General features: G+C 36.0%; 1 protein-coding gene across 1 annotated transcript in view; it reads right to left on the reverse strand.

Moving 5' to 3' along the window:
• LOC150092609 (inactive phospholipase C-like protein 1) overlaps positions 1-20,177 on the reverse strand; it is a 571,653-nt gene that overhangs the window by 407,135 nt on the left and 144,341 nt on the right. The window contains exon 9 of the mRNA XM_090414457.1: positions 10,640-10,757. Coding sequence (XP_090270583.1) covers positions 10,640-10,757 — 118 coding nt within the window. The remainder of the gene's footprint in view (positions 1-10,639; positions 10,758-20,177) is intronic.

Consider the following 20,177-nt stretch of genomic DNA (forward strand, 5'->3'; position numbering starts at 1 on the left):
TGTTAAATTGAAAACTATTGATTATAAGTGTATAATACTGAGATGATTATTTGAAGCAACGTATTTTTATTGTTTAATGTTGTCTGTGTCATGATGTGTTTGATGAAGCATTTTGGCAATTCCTGCAGTTTTTTTAAGTAGTTAGGGGAATAGTACTTGAAAGAATCCAAATTCTCTGGATAAAGAATCCTAATATGAATTTATTATTTTAATGCTAGTTCAGAACTCAATATGATAACAAGATCACAGAAAATTTGCTTGAAAGAGCACAATCACAAAGATAATATATTAAGTGATTTTGATAAATTAACTAGTGAAAGTTTGGTGGATGTAACATTATCGTGTGAGGGAATGACTCTTAAGGCTCACAGAGTAGTTCTATCTGCAAGCAGCTCTCTTCTATACAGCATGTTTTTAGAGAACTCAAGTAATCATCCTGTTGTGACATTAAGTGAATATAAACTTTAATGACTTAAGGTTGATGGTCCAATATATGTACCATGGAGAAATTAATATTTCACAGGATATGCTTCCATCATTGTTAAAAGCTGCAGAGTTGCTAAAAATGAAGGATTTTTTGGAAGTTGCTAATAAGCACTATGCTTCTGTGGAAGGCACACAGCAGGAAGCTTCAGGTAATGAACGTCAAGAAGCAGAGAAACCGAGCATGCATGGTCATATTGTGTCCCAAAGAAAACAGCATTCAAAGAAGGAAACCCAAAGAAAACAGCATTCAAAGAAGGAAACACAGATAAATAAGAGTCAACAAGGGAAATCATCAAACATCCTATGGACTTAGATCTGAACATTACGAGTCAAATGGCCAAAAAGTCTGATATAGGTAATGTAAGGCAGCCGTTGTCAGAGATTAAACATCTTGAAACGATGGTTTCTATCCCACTTAATAAAATTAAACTGGGTAAATATTTGAAAACAACATCTGACAACTCAAGTGACACTGTTATAGATGACTTGGTATCATTCAAGGATAAGGAGTCAGACTTGCCAAATGAGTATGGTCATCTAAATAAACATTCAAGTGGCCCTGATCTGAATGCCAACTGTCAGGTGAAGGTCTATATACCAGTGTATTGTCCCTATCAGTTTCTGATTCTTCAGCTAATTCTCACCTACCAATCAAAATCCTGGGTAGTGATGACAACAATCATTTCATCAATTCAGATGAATGTGTGCATACCAGTGTATTGTCCCATTCAGTTTCTGATTCTTCAGCTAATTCTCACCTACCAATCAAATTCTTGGGTAGTGATGACAACAATCCTTTCATCAATTCAGACGAATGTGTGCATACCAGTGTATTGTCCAATTCAGTTTCTGATGCTACAGTTAATTCTCAACTGCCAATCAAAATCTTGGGTAGTGATGACATCAATCCTTTATTTTCTAGTTTTGATATGTCATCTGAGTCAACCATTTCTTCCATAGTTGCTAGGAATGTCAATCCAGATTACTTAACATCTTTATGATCTTCTGTGTGTATGGTATCATTTCTTGAATCTGATGTCAAGGTAGAAATGAAAGATAATGCAGTCCATTTCACATCTTCTAACGTATCAACTGTTTTGCCTGCATTACTTGACTCATATAAACACCGAAGTTTTAGTGTAATATATGATGATACATCTGGTTTGGCTAATGTTCCAAGTTTAAGTGATCATCAAGACTTCACAGTTAAGTGCCATTAGTCTCATAGGAAACATTCCTTTTTTATACAGCCATATCCCAATGTAACTGATAGAAGCATGTAGAGTAAACTGTGTTATGCAAGTTCTCCTGAGACAAAGGAACTGATATTTTTAAATGACTGTAATATATTTTATAATTTTGATCTGACCAAATTGTATAGCCTATATTTCAGCATTCCAATATGTTCTAATGTTTTTTATGGACTAGAAAGTATGGGGGGATTAAGAATGACATGGAATGAGAATGACAGATTATTTAGTAACGGATTAAATGAGTGTGTGCATGGAATAAATAGTGCAGAAATACATACACAGAGATTGCTGAGTGATATGTATTTCTCATGTATTTCTCTGTGTATGTATTTCTGCACTATACAAAAGAATGTGGGAAATGATCAGGGACAAAAACAAGCATCAGTGGGGGTAAAGGTTATCAAGTTAAAAAGGAGCAGAAAAGATATTGTGCTGTATGGGGATTCTATAATTAAGGGTGTGAAGGATGATAGAGTAATTAAAGCATGTTATCCTGGGTCAAAAATTAAGGATATAACTGAGGCTGTGAAATTGCAGAAAGATAGAGCAAGTGAGATTATTGCAGTTGTAGGGACGAATGATCTAGGTAGCAAAAGATTTTCTGTGAGACAGGATCTGAAGGATTTAATGATAGCAATGAATGCAAAGAGTGAGAGTGGAAAGATCATAAGTGTGCTACCAAGATTTGATAGTGATGAATTAAACAGAAGAGCAATTATAGTAAATGGAATGATGTCAAGATTGTGTAAAAGCTTCTGCAATGAAATGAAACTGAATATTCATTTTATGAATGTCTAGGATGAGTTTGATAAAAGGAAGGAGTATTTTAAGATAGATGGTTTGCACTTAAATGGATTGGGTGCTTGGCATTTAGAATATTTATTGATAAAGGATAGAGTAAATGGTCAAAAAACTGGGAAACGGGATTTGCTAGGTAGACAGGTGACAGAGTCAACTGTAAATAGTACCGAAGTTATTAATCGCCATGAATTTGGGATTAATTTAATCCCAAATCTGTTGCCGCTGTATGATAGAGAAGAGTTGAGAAGGAGGGCCATAATTGCAAATGATGCTATGCGCAGGTTATGCAGGAGGAGTAGTGGGAGTTTGTGGACTTATGGAGTGAGTTTGATGGGTGAAAGGACTTATATAAGATGGATGGTTTGCATCTGAATGGATTTGGTGTGCTGAGACTGGAAAAAGTGTTGCTGAATGAAGTGAAAGTGGATGTGCAGAATCAGGGAAAATAGAGCCATTGGGGGGGGGGGGGGGGGGAAGGAGGTGGATATGTGGATATCAGGGAGGAAGTTGAGTGTAAGAATGTGTATAATATGCCTGAGCTGGTACGAAGGACAACAAATCAGAATGGGATAGTTATAAGGCAACAAGATAGGGGTGGGACTAAGAGGCTTCTGCACTTCATGTCAGGAGTATCAGGAACAAGAAGGAAGAATGTTTGGCCTTGGTTGGCTCTTCCTGCCCACAGGTTATTGGCATTAGTGAGACATGGCTGACAGAAGATGATATAGCTAGTGGTACACAATAAATAAATGTCTACTCACGGTTTACCTCTTTTAAGATATAGCTAGTGGGATAGAATGTGAAGGGTATAGTGTGTTTAGGAAGGACAGAGAGAATAAAATGGGGAGAGGAGTGTTATTGATGATAGCTGATGAACTACAGCCAAGGAGAATTAAAGTTGAACTGCAGGATAGTGAAGAGAGCACATTTGAGGCTATTTGGTGTGAGATTGAGACTAGTGGAATAAAATATACAGTTCGGTGTTGCTATAGACCAGGTGATGGAATAAATGATGAAGATAGTATGCATAGACAAATAGACGCAATGAGTGGAAGGAGGATAATTATTATGGGAGATTTCAACTATGGTAACATTGATTGGAAGGAGGAAAGGACACATGTGAGGAAGGAAATGGATTTTATGCAATTATTAAGGGATAACTACCTGAGACAGCATGTAATGGAATATACTAAGGGTTCGAGAGCTTGACCTAGTAATTGCATCTGAGAATTTGACTGTAATGAATATGACCATGTTGCCACCAATTGGTGAGAGTGATCATAATGTCTTGACCTGGGAGGTGGCTAAATGTGTGGAATTTTCAATTAAGAAAGGGTACGTGTGGAATTACCGGGCTGGTAAGTATAACAAGCTTAGGAGATTGCTTGGTTCAGTGCCATGGCATGTACAACTGCAAGGGCTGGAGGTTGATAGTGTATGGGAAGTGGTAAAGGAGCGTTTGAAGGAGGTAATGGCTGACTGTATACCTAGAGTCGGGATAGTAAATCAAGTAGGGGTTAAATGGATGAATAACACCATTAAGCTTCAGCTGCAAAAAAAGAAACAACTGCGGAGGGAATTTAAGGAGAAAGGTGACCTGCAGGCCCATGAACAGTATAAAGCACAGGTCAGAAAGGTAACGAGCATGGTAAGAAAAGCAAAAGTGGATTATGAAAGGAAATTAGCCATGCAAGTTAAAGAGAATCCCACCAAACAGTTTTTTTGATATGCTGCAAGTAAAAGAAAAAATGCATACAGCAAAATGATTTTAAGGAATGCTGATGGTAGGGAGGTAACTGAATCAGTTGATATAGTGGAATTACTGAGCGAACACTTTGCAAGAGTATATCATCCAGGTGGTGATATTGCAGGAATGAAGGAATCAATAGCTTATACGGGAATTGTGGTGAATGAAATGGAGGTGAATAGTATATTACAAAACCTTAATGTGAATACATCTGTGGGATTGGATGGCATACCAGCTCTGGTCTTATGTGAAGCAACTAAAGAATTGTCAATGCCCTTGACCATTTCGTTTAATTTGAGACTTGGGTCTGGGTTAGTCCCGAGGGGATGTAAAGAGGGGAAAATAGTTCCACTGCATAAAGGAGGTTCCAAGACTTCTGTTGCAAATTACCGACTGATCAGCATATCAGGAGTCGTTGTCAAGGTTTTGGAGAAAGTAGTCAAGAGAAAAATACAGAAATGGATAGATGAAAATGGGATACTGTATTGGAGACAGCATGGTTTTGTGAAGGGTAGATCATGCCTCACTAACTTGCTTACGTTTTATAACACAGTGACGGCTGAACTGGATAAAGGTAATGGGTATACAGTGATACAGCCGGACCTTGCTAAGGCCTTTGACAGGATTACACATGGAATTCTAATCAGTAAACTGCAGCATATGGGGATGGATATAGGGTTGGTGAGATGGATAAGAGGGTGGTTGATGGAGAGATACCAGAGAGTAGTTTATTCAGGGGTAGAGTCCAAAAGATGACCTGTGACTAGTGGTGTGCGGCAGGGTTCTGTTCTTGGACTACTACTATTTAATTTGTTCATTACTGATATAGGAAAGGATCTGAGAGGAACTGTTCATTTGTTTGCTGATGATGCAAAGTTGGGTAGGGCAATAGCACATGATGTCAAAATTTTGAGGATGATTTGGATAGATTGGAGGACTGGGCTAAGGAGAATGGATGTCAATTTAATGTGGCAAAGTGTAAGGTTATGCATTTTGGGGTGAAAGGATTAGCAGCAGTATACCACATTGGTTGAACTGTACTCCAGGAGATTGACGAGGCCAGGGATTTGGGAGTGTTGGTGGATAGGGAGTTGAAGTTTCGGGGGCACATTGCAAAAGTGCTAAATCAGCTCATCAAATCACTTGGTTTCTGAAGAATACTTTGACGAGCAAAGACAAGCAAGTTATTGTTCCTCTGTATCGAGCCTTGATAAGATCCCATCTTGACTACTGTGCCCAGATCTGGGTGCCAGGGTTTCTTCTTGATGGGGAGGAGGTGGAGAGGATCCAGATACGAGTGACCAAGATGATAGCAGGACTATGGAATGAACCTTATGAAGATTTGTGGGTTGCAGAAATTGGTTGATAGGCAGAAAAGGGGTGATATGATTGAGACATTCAAATTACTGAAGGGTTTCTATAAGATTAATTCAGAGGATATTTTTCAGAACAGGACTGGTGGTGGGAGGACTAGGGCCATCCATGGAAACTGGGCAAGAGTGTGGTTAGCAAGGGTGTTAAAACTAGGTTTTTTACTTGGAGAGTGGTGAATGAGTGGAATAAGTTGCCAGAGTCTGTTGTGGGTACCATGACTGTGAATGAGTTCAAGGCAAAGTATGATAGACACTATGTGGATGTTTAGTAGTTGTTTAGGGCCTCCCTTGATGAGTCTAAGGACTCCTTGGAGTTGCCCATAATAATAATAATACCTATTCAAGCAAGTAGACAAATTTACATATCTTGGCACCTTAACAACAGAAGCACAAGAAAAATAATAAGTAGAATTGAAGTAGTTAGAAATTTTAACACAATGAAAAATGTCCTGACATCTAGAGATCTGAGCATAAAAATAAGGATAAAGTTAACAAAAAGGAAACCGGTCTGGGTAGTGGCCCTTCCATTAATGCATAGCAGTATACATGTCTGCAAGGAGATGTGCTTTGCATTATGGGAGATACTGAGACAAGGAGTGATGAGAGCTTGGTCCACCTTTGCTCGGAGCTGCACTACTTACCTCAGTCCTGAAGATATTTTCAGGCGCAAACTTTGTTTGCTTACACTTGGATAAAGGATTAAACTAAATTTATTATTTAGTATATATGGTCAATACTATTGTATGGTGCTGAGACATGGACAATATTAAAGGAAGCAGAAAATAAAATAAAATAAAAGCTTTCGAGGTGTGAATTTTAAGAAGAATTATGAAGGTATCATGGATACCTTCATAATTCTACAAAATGATGAGGGAAAAAAGAAGTCTTCTTAAAACTATTAAAAGAAGAAAGGCCAAATACTTCAGACAATTGCTAAGACAGCACAGCCTTCAAAAAGTGGTCATAGAAGGAATAGTAGAAGAGGGAACTTGGAGCAGCAATCTTAAGAACTGAACATATTTCTTAAGATTGCTTGAAGTTGCTGGAGAGACATAGTAGTCAACCTCCTGGACGAAGACAACTGATGATTGTCAAGAACACAAGGTAAAATATTTTAAAAGTTAACATAAAAAGTCCATGGATAATTGAGACTCCAAAAAACAGTTTAGAGTTGGAAGTACAGTAAAATATATCGAAAATAATAAGAGAACCAGAATGTAATGTTTAAAATACTGAGATAACAAAACAATATGTCCTATGAAATTGATCAGATTTTTTGCATAATGACTCTCTGTTGAAAATGACAAATTTGAATTTGGCTATATGGTGCTATTAGTGCATAAAGACAGATGCAACAAGTGATGTGCACTGTTAAAAAAGAAGTATTAGTAGTAATGAAAGATAGTGTTTATTTCATGACAACAGTGGTATTTAAGTTTGTGCTATTCGAATTGACAATTTTTTTTTTGTATACAATTGTGTGAAATTTGTTTGGTATTTAGTTGGGAATTCTACAATCTCTGTATTGTTTCCACACGTAACAATTATATTCAGCATGGCAGCCACCAGTTCCAGTACCAGCGATATCCTTCCCCCATTTAAAGACCATATTATTCATAACCTAGTTGAAGATTTTGTAGCATGCTATGCATCCTGTGTGTACATGTCCCATTGTTTAAGAATGCGGCAGGTGCAAGACAGGAATGTGTAGGCAGTAGGAGGTGCCGGGAGGCATGAGTGTCTCGATCTCGGATTTAGCAGTGGTGGTGATGGAGATGGTTCTTCAGAAACAGGTGATTTTCAGTTTGTGGATGGCAGTAGTGTGTTGGAGGATAAAGAGGATGTTAAAGATCTACATATAGATTTAGCCTTGGGTACTTAAGTGGATGGATGCATTTTGTCTGATAGGCACGATTGTGTGCGAATGGCAATTGAAAGCAGAATTTGCAGAGAGAAATAAAATTGCTGAGAAAGGAGATGAATGGAATGAAGAATGAGTTGAGAAGTGTGAATGAAGAACTGGGGAGGACAGAGGTGTGGAAGTGCAAGAGAAACGAGAGAAGGTGTAAGAGGACAACATCAGAGAGAAAGGGGGGGGGAGACAGGAAGGCAAGAGAATGAGAGAGAGACAGAGGAAGAGAGAAAACTGCAGAAAGATAAGAGTGTGGCAGCAAGGGATAGAGAGAGAAGAGGGAGAGAAATTAGGGAAAGAGAGATTGGAAGTCATAATAGTCAAGGATGCCAGTGAGAGAAGGATGAATGAATCTGTTTGGAGTGTTATGTATGGAGATTTGATGATTTGGGGTGTACAGAGTGGAGTGCTTGCCTGGTGGAATGATAGTGTGGAAATGGCAGTGAAGAGGAGTGAGGGTGTAGAGCAAATGATAATCATGTTTGGGACGAATGACCTGAGAGGTGGCGTGAATCATGTAGCATGAGATTTGAGGTTGATGTTAGAAATAGTGCAGTAAAATGTATCCAAGGAAGGATATTGAGCATGTTGCCTCACAATGATAATGCAGAGTGGAGGAGAAGAGCTGTGATGATGATTGTGATGATAATAAGAATGTGCAGGAAAAGGGGTCTGGAATATGTGGATGCATGAAGTATCTTTAAGGATAGAAAGGAACTGTATGCAAGAAATGGATTGCATTTGAATGCAGAAGGGCACAGGCATTTGGAAAGACTGCTGGTTTCTGGGCAAGTGAGCATGCTGTGAGAGGGAAACCTCATGTCAGGATAGTGACTTGCGAAATGAGAGGTGTACACTATATTACAGAGCCAAGTGGAGTATGAGGTGAGTAATAATGACTATAAGAAGGCTGGCAATACACTGGTTTTTCTGTATACAAATGCTAGGAGAATTAGGAATAAATAGAATGAACTTGTGGCATTGATTGACTCAGTCTCTCCAAAGGTTGTTGGTATCAGTGAAACTTGATTAACTGAGGAGGATGTTCTAACAAGGATAGAAAATCCAGGGTATGGCATATCTTGGTAGGATAGGGATGATAAACGTGGTGTTGAAGTGTTACTCATGATAAGAGATAAATTGTGCCCTCTCAGGATGGAGAATCACAGTGAAGATAACACAAATGGCTTTGAGAGTATATAGCATGAGATAGATGTTTATGCAATAATATATTAAGTGGGATGTTGCTACACACTACGGAATATAACTGGTGATGAACAGTCAATGATTAGGAAAATTAGTTTGGCAAATGTAAATCGAGTGATCATTATAGGGGAATTCAATTATAGTGATATAAACTTGGCATTGGAGACAGCATGAGACAATAAGGGAACTGAATTTTTGAATTTCTTGAAGGACAATTGCTTCTTAGGCAGCGTGTGGTGGAAATAACATGAACGTCAAGAGTTTTGGATTTGGTCACGGCATCAAGGGATCTGATTGTGACTGAGATGTCATACTTGGTATTATTAACCACATAACAGAGATTCCTTACCTTCCTTTTTAGCCAGAATCAATTCCTTACATCCTTGTATTAAGTTTACCATGGAGATTGAAAAAGACAACAAGTTATTCTTTTTAGACGTCCTCCTCATCCATTCACCTTCAGGTATTCTAACAACAACAGTTTACAGAAAACCCACTTTCACTGGACGTTATATTCTCAAACAATCTGCTCATCATCCTTATCAAAAAACAGGAATCATAAAATGTTTAATCCAATGAGCTATAACTAATTATTCAACTCCTCATGAATTACAGAAAGAACTTTCGACTATCAAACATCACATGAAATTAAATGGCTTTTCCGAAAAAAGTACATAACATCTGTTCGATTCCTACAATCCAATCCAGAACAACTAAGATTCAATACGTTGAATTCCAATTCCATATATTTCCGGGATTTCAGAACCAATTTCAAGAATTCTGAAGAAATATGATTTAACAGCCACTTATATACCTATTAACAAAATATCCACCTATTTCCCTTCTTCTAAAGATAAACGCTCAACTATGTCTCTGCCTGGTGTGTATCAAGTTCCTTGTAACTGCAATCTGTCCTACTTTGGACAAACAGGACGTTCTATAGAAAAAAGAATTCAAGAACATCAATCATATATTCAGCACAACAAATCCAATAAGTCTAGATTGGCTCAGCAAGGGATAGAGACAAGCCACAACATCCTCTGGTCAAAGACTCGCCTTCTACACAGATGTCGCTATAAATTTAAACGCTTATTCAAAGAGAGTGCTGAGGGCTTACTTCATCACCCTAACTTGAATCGAAATGACTGTATATCCTTATCAAAAATATGGGAAAGTTTAATCAGGATATCCTTATCAAAAATATGGGAAAGTTTAATCAGGATAACACATTAAATATATTTTTTTAAATTGAGACTTATGAAATTGTGAATTAATACCTATAATTTAATCATCACGCTAATGAAATTTTTCCTCTCTTTAATGCTTACAATGTAACATCATGTGGCTCATTCTACTTTTGGATGATCAATTGTTGGTATTCCACCTTGTTAAAAACTGTTCCTATGTAGCCACTGAAGATAGTCTGTTATTTTCAGACTGAAATATTTGGCAAATATTAAAATATTGTTGTGTTTACGTGTCTATAATTCTTTTTACGATAATGCAGTACTTGTTTAAAAAATCTTTCATCATCCAGCCATGAACCTCAGGTTGAAAACTACTGTACTACAATGCAAGCACAATAGATCATCATCACTGACACTATATAAAAAGGGTTACATCATTATTAACTTTAATTGATGTTCTACTAGTGATGTTCCATGTCTGAGCACCATACACGAATGTTCAACATAAATTGTTGCATTGTTTTGAGCATATGAGATTAAAGCATAAAAAGAGAATTAAAATACTTGTTTCAACTGTTATTTTAAGTATAGTAATACAGTAACATATGAAAACAACCTTGAAAATAGTGAAATATTTTAAAAAGGTTAAATGAAGATATTAAAACTAAACTTACGTATTATGGGAAGATGAAATAAAATAATGAGAAAGTGGAAGAGACATATCTTGACATATGGCTCTGTGCATAGGATGGAGCACATCGCATTCCTCAGATAGCAAGAGTAGAGTAAACCCTGCAGAAATAAATGTGCAATTACTAAATTTTAGCTCCAACATCTGGAAGAAACTGATTCTGAATGCCAAGATAACCATTCAATTGAATAGCTAACTGAATTATATTTGTATATTAACAGAGTATACCCAATGATATCACCTATAATAAGATACATACCGTATTTGCAGGCATATAAGACGCAATTTTTTTTTTGAAAATAAGTCTGAAAAACAGGGTGCGTCTTATATGCTGATACTAAGTTTTTTATTACTTTCATTTCTGGAAATTTTCTTTGTTCCAACTCAGAAAGAAAGAAATCGTGCAACTAGGAAGTTCCGAGTTAGGCGATTTCTTTCTTGCTTCCTTGCGGTGTGTGAGAGCATTCCAGTTGCGTAGAGTTCAGTGGATGCATATGCTGTCATCAACATTCACAGCTGTTAAATCACAGACATGCCGTTAAATTTTCTCTAAATTTCTTGGTAAATTATGGGTGAAAAACGTCGCCATTGCTACAATATTGCATACAAGTTACATTGCATATGCTAAAGAACATGGAAACGGCTGCAGAGGCATTTCGGGCCACCCCAAACTGAGAAAATGATAAGAACTTGGCAGAATCAGGAAGAGGATCTAAAAAAAAAGCAACTCACAGTAAACATAACCTACGAAGTGGAACTGCAAAATGGCCAGAACTTGAGGCAAAACTGAATTCTAGGATTTTAGACAACAGAAAAGTGGGACTTTCAGTGTCTACAAAAATGAATATTCATCGAGCGAAAGTGATGGTCACTAACAGAGGGATCACCAACTTTACTGGATCAGCATCATGAAGAGAAACCAGCTATGTATGCGGAATAAAACAAAAATATCACAAAAGATGCCAGCTGAATATGAAGAAAAAATTATTGAATTCCATTATGTAAATTCATTATAATATTCAGTGATAAAGTTTTTTTCCTAAAAAATGTGTACAAAAAAGGGGGTGCATCTTATAGGCTGGTGCATCTTATATGCTGGCAAATACGGTATATCAAAAAAGAGTAACTGTAAACAAAGGAAGAAACACAGGAAATAAGAAAATTCTAAAGTAAAAGATGTAGTGATTTACCAGTTTAACCAGGCAATACGCTTCTGTGGTTGTTGTTCATTCTGTTAAATAAATCTGGTATACCTATATATAATCAAAAGTGTTTTTGATTGGAAAGGGCTTTGAATTAATCTCTTTAATTTTCTACACGGAGTAAGGTAACAACATGTCCCAAAATCAGGTGACAGCTGCAACAACATACCAATTTCTGCCTGATACTCCTTCAGCTTTGAGTGACTAGCTGGTGTCATCTCATCTTCAAACAACTCAAATTCTATTTGATCAATTTAAAGCAGTAATTTTTATTTGCCATTCTGGGTAATAAAATTTTGGGTACAAGACTCATACATAGTCTTCTTTCCAATAACTAAGAATTCCAGAATACTATGTGATCTATGTAACAGACACTTGAATGATGCCACATCCACTGACTAATGTGATATCATGTGATATCACATTAGTCAGTGGATTATACAGCAGTATCATGTGATACTGCTTGATGCAGTATCACATGATACTGAAGGTAAAACACTATGCACAAGAAATGTCCTGTTGGGAAAGTGGAAGGGAATCAGAAAAACTAAATGATAAAGTCCCACAATATAAAATACTAATAAAAAGAAAACATGAGAATTAAGAGAAAACACACAAGAAAATACAATGCAACTTAAATTGCACAAAGCAAAACAAGCAAACATTCCTTCATATAATAATGTTATCACAATATATAACACAATTACTGTAATATCTCAACAAAATGAAAATCAAAATATAAATTGTTTAGTTCTTGACTATTAGCTCAACTTATTAACTGCAATCTTCAATAACTAAAAACGAGATTAATAGAAATAACATTACTAATCAGTCCAGTTCTGCTCTTCAAAATCACAATTGCTATTCATTAATTTGTAACTTATATTTTTGTCAAATTGTCTTATTGCAAATAACACATTATAAATAATCAGGTATTATATGCTATTCTTTGCATTTCCTGCATAACGTAACCTCCAGTAATAAAAACATGCAAAAAGACTTTGACATAGTTGACTAACTTAATGAAGCAGTTTAGTGACAATACAATAAACCATACAAGAGAGGAAACTTACTCTATAGTAATATGTTACATAATCAACAAGAAGGGTGTTCCAATGAGTTAACTGTATAATTGTTGCTTAAGCACAGGGGAAAAGATCAGAAAGAGAAAAAAAAACACACACACATTATTGCAATCTCATAAAATTGTGTGCTGTTCAGTGTGCTGCCCAAAAAATCAATGGAAACAATCTTCCTCATCTCTAGCTAGTGCGCCTCCCAATCCAGATAAACACTGCCACCATTCAGAAAAGATATGAAGTAATATAAAGAGAATAACTTTTACTTTGACAGGAAAGGCAGCAATCACTATCAATCATGTATATGGTCTTAAAAATTTTGATCTCCAAGAATATGCTACTGTGATACGAAGTTGTACAACAATGCAACACAAACTTTTATTTGAGTATGTATGAATGCTTCTTTCTGAGGAAATCAGTATGACAGTAGGATAGTTGCTGAGTTCTTAGCTCGAGTCAATGTGATGTTAAAACAAATAATCAGGTATTTTGATTATAATTTTGAGAAGGATATCTAATAAGAGATCTTCATCAACTTCCTCCAATACAATCTACTCCCATCTACAAACAGATCAGACAGCACATAATCAGCCCCACTTTGTAATGCATCACTCTAACACTGTTTTCTCTACCGCATTAATCAAAATCGGTAATGGCTTGAATGGATCAGCAATGCCGTTGTGACTAAAGAAGCTGATCAAGTTTGCCTCAACAAATTCTTCTATAATTTGTTGAGGTAATCATTCTATAAGCTCTTATGCCTCAGTGCTTAATTCCTCAGAAGAAAAAGTTAACTTCAATCACTCAAGATGTTCATCAGGTGCAAAAACAGAGAAAGAAGCTCATAAGACAGAAGATACATAAAATGTCTGTTTTAGACATCAGTCTACTCTATGAACTCCCCTGAGTTGTTGGGAAACCACATCTCATCTCTGTGAACATAGACATTTCTGAGTGATTAGTGAATGGAGCTTTAGGTCAACTGACAAGCATTCAATGCTTGTCAGTTGACATGCATTCTTCAAATGCAAACAGACTTTAGATCAAATTTCCAGATGTTCCACAAGACAGCTCCCTAACCAAGAAATGAGGTTCTCAGTACCTCCAATCATGAAACATCAGGAATGGACTTATTACTTATTCTGATGCTATTCAATCTGTGTTTTTCACCTTTATTCAATACCTTTCACCATGGATTTGTAAATGTGCAACTGACAGTGCCTCTCCAAAAGGAGTTTGAAAGGTTAACAAGTAATCCACTGTGAACCTTATAACTCTTTACTTTAATTTGAGAAAAAAGACTTATCCATTCTTTCTCTTCATTGTCGAAATCATCCAGCTCATTCTAAAGATCTCCTAGATGCAATTTCTCAGCATTGCCAGTATTAATAACAGTAGTACAGTAGGTATCCACCGAAACTGAATTAACGAGGATGGACTGGAAATTTGGGACTTAGCCAACCAAATTGTAGTGCTCTCCATTTTCTTAAACCAAAAATATATATGATGAAGTATAATAAGATTTCACCCAGTTAAATAAGCGCCCCCCCCCCTCATTGTTTTCATCAAAAGCTAGGACAAACTGTGAAATGTCACCTATTGGAACTACAACTCAACATCTAAAAGAAGAACAAACCTAATGTCAGAAGAACTGATGATAGGAACCATCAACATAAGGAGCATTAATGGAAAGGAAATTGAATTTGCATTACTGAAAAAGTATCATATAGACATAATTGGCATTACTGAGATAAAGAAGAGAAAACAGGTGAGATTCTCCTAATTAATAAGTATAGGATGTTATATCCAGGCAGTAAAGATCAAAAAAAGGAAGGTGTAGTGACAGCATACATCAAACATGAAGATAAACTTATTGTTTGGAAAGAAATATCATGCACAGCTATGTGGGCAAACTTCCGAATGGGGAAATTGAAAATTATTTGTGCCTATGGCACCACAGAAGTTTCTCCAAATGAGGAAGTGGAGGAATTTTTTGAATCATTAAGGCAGGCACTTAACATAAAGAAATTGGAAAAAATGGTCCTCCTGAGAGATCTATACAGTTAAGTAGGAGATGAATCCCACTAGGTATACAGAACAGTTTTAGGAAAATTTGGAGAAAAGGGCAAGGCTAATAATAATGGTAAATACCTGCTAGATTTTTGCTCAGGTATGAACTAGTGATACCTAATGCAATGTCCCACAAATTAATGTTTCTGGGGTAGCTATGGAGGAAAATGGGGGGGGGGGGGGGGGGCTGAAAAGTTCTGATAAACACCTAGAACAAAAATGTTATTAAAGCAACTCTTCTTATATATTCTACAAGAAAAAGAACAAAATTTTGCAATTTGATGAAACATGGGGGTAAAAGAGTTTTAAGATATGTTCTTTCTTGTGGTTACATCAGTTGCTTTAATATCATTTTTGTTCTAGGTGTCAATCAGAACTTTTCAGCTCCCCCCCCGTATAGACATTAACATCGTCTTTTCTTTTTTAATGTAACTATTTATATTTGTTACGCAGCCACCCAAAAACATTAACAGCTACTACAACAACACAACAGGATTTCCAGAATGGCAAATCTATACGATAACCTAGTTGGCCAAGTAATTAACATAACTATGTTGCTATGGGTTCAAATTCTATCATGGGTAAGATGCTTTGCAAATATCTTTAGATGGATAATAAATTTCATTGCTTAGTGTGAGACTACCATCCTGCTCATTTGGAGGCTAGTGGCTTGAAAACACTCATTCAGAAAAGATTGTAAACCTGTGGTAAGTTAGTATTGTGGATGGGTCATGATTTTTTTTTCTGTTTTTATTTATTTTATTTATATATATATATTACCTAATCCAGAAACTCTACTCTAGTAACCAAACACAGAACTTTTTCAAATAAGCAGAATGGTAGTTGTCTTACACCAGGTGATGAAATTCACTTTCCATCTAAAGACAATCACAAATATCACATAGGATCTGTACATAATAAGATGTCATTTTCGAACTTTTCCATGAATAAGTGCAAGCAGGGAGGAGATAAAGGGCTTCCATCTAGAATCGCAAGATGCAAAAGTTATTTGTAGATTTTTCCATTCAACCAGAAAAAATCCGAGTTTATTTATAGAGTTGATATTTATAGAGTTCGGAGATGCCTTGAGGGAACAGATTATTTATAATGAAAAGAAACACACATATTAACCACAGTGAAAATTATTTACTTGTAAATATTTCATCCTAAGTATCTTAGGACATCATCAGTACAGTAGTTTAAACAATAATAGGAATAACATACAGTTAGGGCACATGATTACAACAGAATCTCATTAAACGTGAGACGTGTTACAGAAGTAAAATAAAAATAATTATTATTTTACACAATTTCGTATGACAATTTCCCATAAATTTGGTCTGTGTAGTAGGGCTTCAGAACTTTATATAGACGTTCATGTTTATATAAAGATCTTCGTAAAAGTTTAGACTTTTCCCAATGGATCCTATGGCTTGGATTTTCAATTCCATGTTGAGAGAGGCCAGATTTCTGCAGTTTAAAAAGACGAATGTGGTCTTAATGTTCCAAGATGTGTTTCTGAACAGACCTACCTGTCTGTCCAAAGTAAGACAATTTGCATGAGCATGGAATCTCATAAATGCCAGGCAACATCAAAGGTGAGAGTTTGTCCTTAGGAGAAGGTAACAAGTTGTAAATTTGGTTGATAGGTTTGTAAGTAGTGGCGTATTTCTTCAGAATTTTAGAAAGACGTTCGGAGTTGCCTTTGACGTAAGGTATGGGAATCCTATGGACTTCTTCTTGTCTGGTTTGATGTGTGGGAAAGTGACTGATGATTATTTGAGTTGTTTTAGAATTATATCCATTTAGGATGGCTGTATTTTTGATTACTTCTAATTCTTGGTTTAGAGATTCTTCAGAGGAGCAGAATTTGTGTGCTCTGGAAACTTGTGATTAAATAATGCCAGATTTCTGAGATGGATAATGAGCAGAAGAATTGTGAATGTAGTGACCTGAGAATGTAGGCTTGCGAAAAAAAGACGTAGCGATGGAACCATCTTCTTTTCTTTGAATGTGTAAATCCAAAAAGGAGATACCCTGTGGAGATTCTTTTTCTAACGTAAAGTTGATGCGATGATGAAAAAGGTTAATTTTATCTCGAAACAGTTGTAATTCATGTTTGGGATGATCCCAGACTGCAAATACATCGTCGACATATCTTAACCAAATTTTTGGTTTGGGTTCAAAAGTGATATTTTTTCCTCAAGGTTTTCTAGAAACAAGTTTGCTAGGTTTGGTGATAAAGGAGATTCCATTGCTGTTCCTTCTTCTTGCTTGTAAATTTGACCTTTTTTTTTGAACCCAAACCAGAAATTTGGTTAAGATATGTCGACGATGTATTTGCTGTCTGGGATCATCCCGAAACCATCTGGGAACACATCAAACCAGACAAGAAGTCCATAGGATTCCCATACCTTACGTCAAAGGCATCTCTGAACGTCTTTCTAAAATTATGAAGAAATACAATTTTGCCACTACTTACAAACCTATCAACCAAATTTACAACTTGCTACCTTCTTGTGGTATCTTCGAAGTGGTATCAAAATCTAATTGAAAGTAAGTAGATGTGTCAAAGTAAAATTGAAATTTTTGACATCCCTCATATAACAGTAGAATTGCTTTTGTTAGCTTTAAGTATTATGATATCTTTATTCTTCTTTAAATTAGACAGTGCTCTTTTTTCTAAGGAGCTAATGTTCTTTTTAGGAGGATGAGAAGACAAGAGAAGAATCACAGTCTTTAATCTGGTTGTATCAAATTCCGACCAATAAACCCAGTTCAGTTATCTTATTAAATTAATTTGGTGGTTGAAAATAACATACTGATCACCATCACTAGAATTTTCACACACAATCATCCATGCCCAGGGCGGGATTCGAACCCGCAGCTTTTGGCTGAAGAGCAGATTAAGCTAACTACTCAGCCAACCAGGCCAGCTTGTTGGCCAACTGATCATAATGCTTAATCTAAGTATTTATTGGAAATGAAATAAATGCTATTAAACAACACCATTTCTCCTCTTCATACTGTCAGCAGTAGACAATTCTTCAAAAAGACACTGTTGTAGTTAAAACAGCATTACTTTTTTTTTTTTTAAATGTACATATTATTTGTATAGCCAATAATTGGTGGAATTAATTTCACTTCTTACATAATCCATGAAATTTACATTAAAATGACAAAGCCTGTTAACTATGTGGTTAAATTGAAGTGCCAGTACTGTCTCATAACTGCTATATGATATGTATGGCATTGTTGTCTCGGAGGAAAAAAAAAAAAAACTTAACACTATGATGTGTTTAATTATGATAAGAGAAAGCTTCCTATTAAAATTCATAGTGTGAGCTTTCACATTATAAAATTTGCAAATTTTACAAATCAACACATCATATACGTTCGGTAGGGCCTAAAATTTTATAATTAATTGCTAAATTTGGTATACAGCTTCCTATATACTATTATTATTAATTTACTCTGTATCATAGAGAGATGTTAAGTTTTTTTCACTTGGTTAAACTATAAATTAAAGATGCCAAGATATTATATTCTTGTTTTAAGCTTTTATCCAAGTGTAAGCAAATAAAATTTGCACATGAACTACCTTCGCGACAGGACTACTCGTATAGTATATAGAGGTCAATAACTTCACATCAATTGCTTTAGTATCCTATAATGCAAAGCACACATTCTTTTGAACATATATAATGCTATGCATTATGGGAAAGGCCACTAATCAGATCAGTTTTGACCTTTATTGAGGGGTCATCAGTGGGAGCCAGACCCAGAAAAGATACCAAGAAGGTTGAAGAAATGCAGAAGTCATATACTTCACATATGCAAGTAGTGAAAAGGTCATGATTATCATCAAATTCCTGCCATGTACCCTCCAGGGGTGTACAGGATATGATAGTACTACATGAAAAATTTACATCATTACTAACTTCCTATCTACAAGTTTCCTCCAAATCAGTCTGTTACTTGCCAAGACCCCAACATTATCAGATCTTATATTAAGATCTGATAATGTTGGGGGTCTCTTGTCTAAGGCACTTTGTACCGTATCAATCCACCTATATCTTGGCCCTGAGATTAGCTCTGCTAATGCATTCCTGGATGCTGACAATGTCAAGTTCTTTCCTAATGTTCTCATTTTTAATATGATATTGCCATTGATGCCATCTGTTAATGACTCTAATCTTTCTCAAGACTCTCATATCTGCGATCTCTAGGCTTTGATCAAGTGTTTTACTTCTGACCCAGCTCTCAGATCCATAAGTTAAAACTGGTTTGAACACTGTTTTGTATACAGCTAATTTAGTGTTCTGACTAATTTCTCTCTTATTCCATATGAATTTATTCAATTGACTTCCTACCATACCAGCTTTGTTGATTCTGTTATCAATTTCCATATTTAATTTACCAACTTCACTAAAAATCGTACCTAAGTAGATGAAATGTTTCACTTGTTCCACAGGTTCTCCATTCACAATGCAGTTGACATTTTCAACGATTCTACCTATTTTCATTGTCTTTTTATTACTAACCTTCATACCATATCTATTACAACAGCTATTCAATTTAGTCAGGGAATCTTGCAGACTTGTAGCGGATTTATTTAGAAGTATAACATCGTCCGTATAAAGCAAAGAGCTGACATTAATAACTCCAATTTTGATATCAGCTTTCCTTCATAATGTGGACCATATAGATAATGAATAACAGAGGGGATAATGTACATCCCTGTCACACACCAGATTTAACATTAAACCACCTTCCTGTACTTCCTACAATTCTAACTGCTGACTTACAACTCAAATAAAGACCAAGTATTGCTTGATAATGCCCCATTAACACCATATAACTGTAACATATTGAATAGCTTCTCTCTTGGCACCTTGTCATATGCCTTTTCCAGGTCGACAAATTTTTGTTATATTCCCATGATTTTTTAACTATTTGTCGTAAAGTGAAGAGCTGATCCTGACAGTCTCTATTTAGCCTGAGTCCGGCTTGTTCTTCACCAAGCTTTTCTTCCAAAATCCTTCTCAAACGTTTCTCAAGTATACTTGCAAACATCTTACCAGGAACACTCAGTAGGCAAATACCTCTATAATTATCACATTCAGTTTTATTTCCCTTTTTATATATGGGTACTATGAGAGCTCTACTC

The sequence above is a fragment of the Typopeltis vanoorti genome, chromosome 25, assembly GCF_054136105.1.
Source record: "Typopeltis vanoorti isolate ZY-2024b chromosome 25, IOZ_Tvanoo_1.0, whole genome shotgun sequence".
NCBI classification, from domain to species: Eukaryota; Metazoa; Arthropoda; class Arachnida; order Uropygi; family Thelyphonidae; genus Typopeltis; species Typopeltis vanoorti.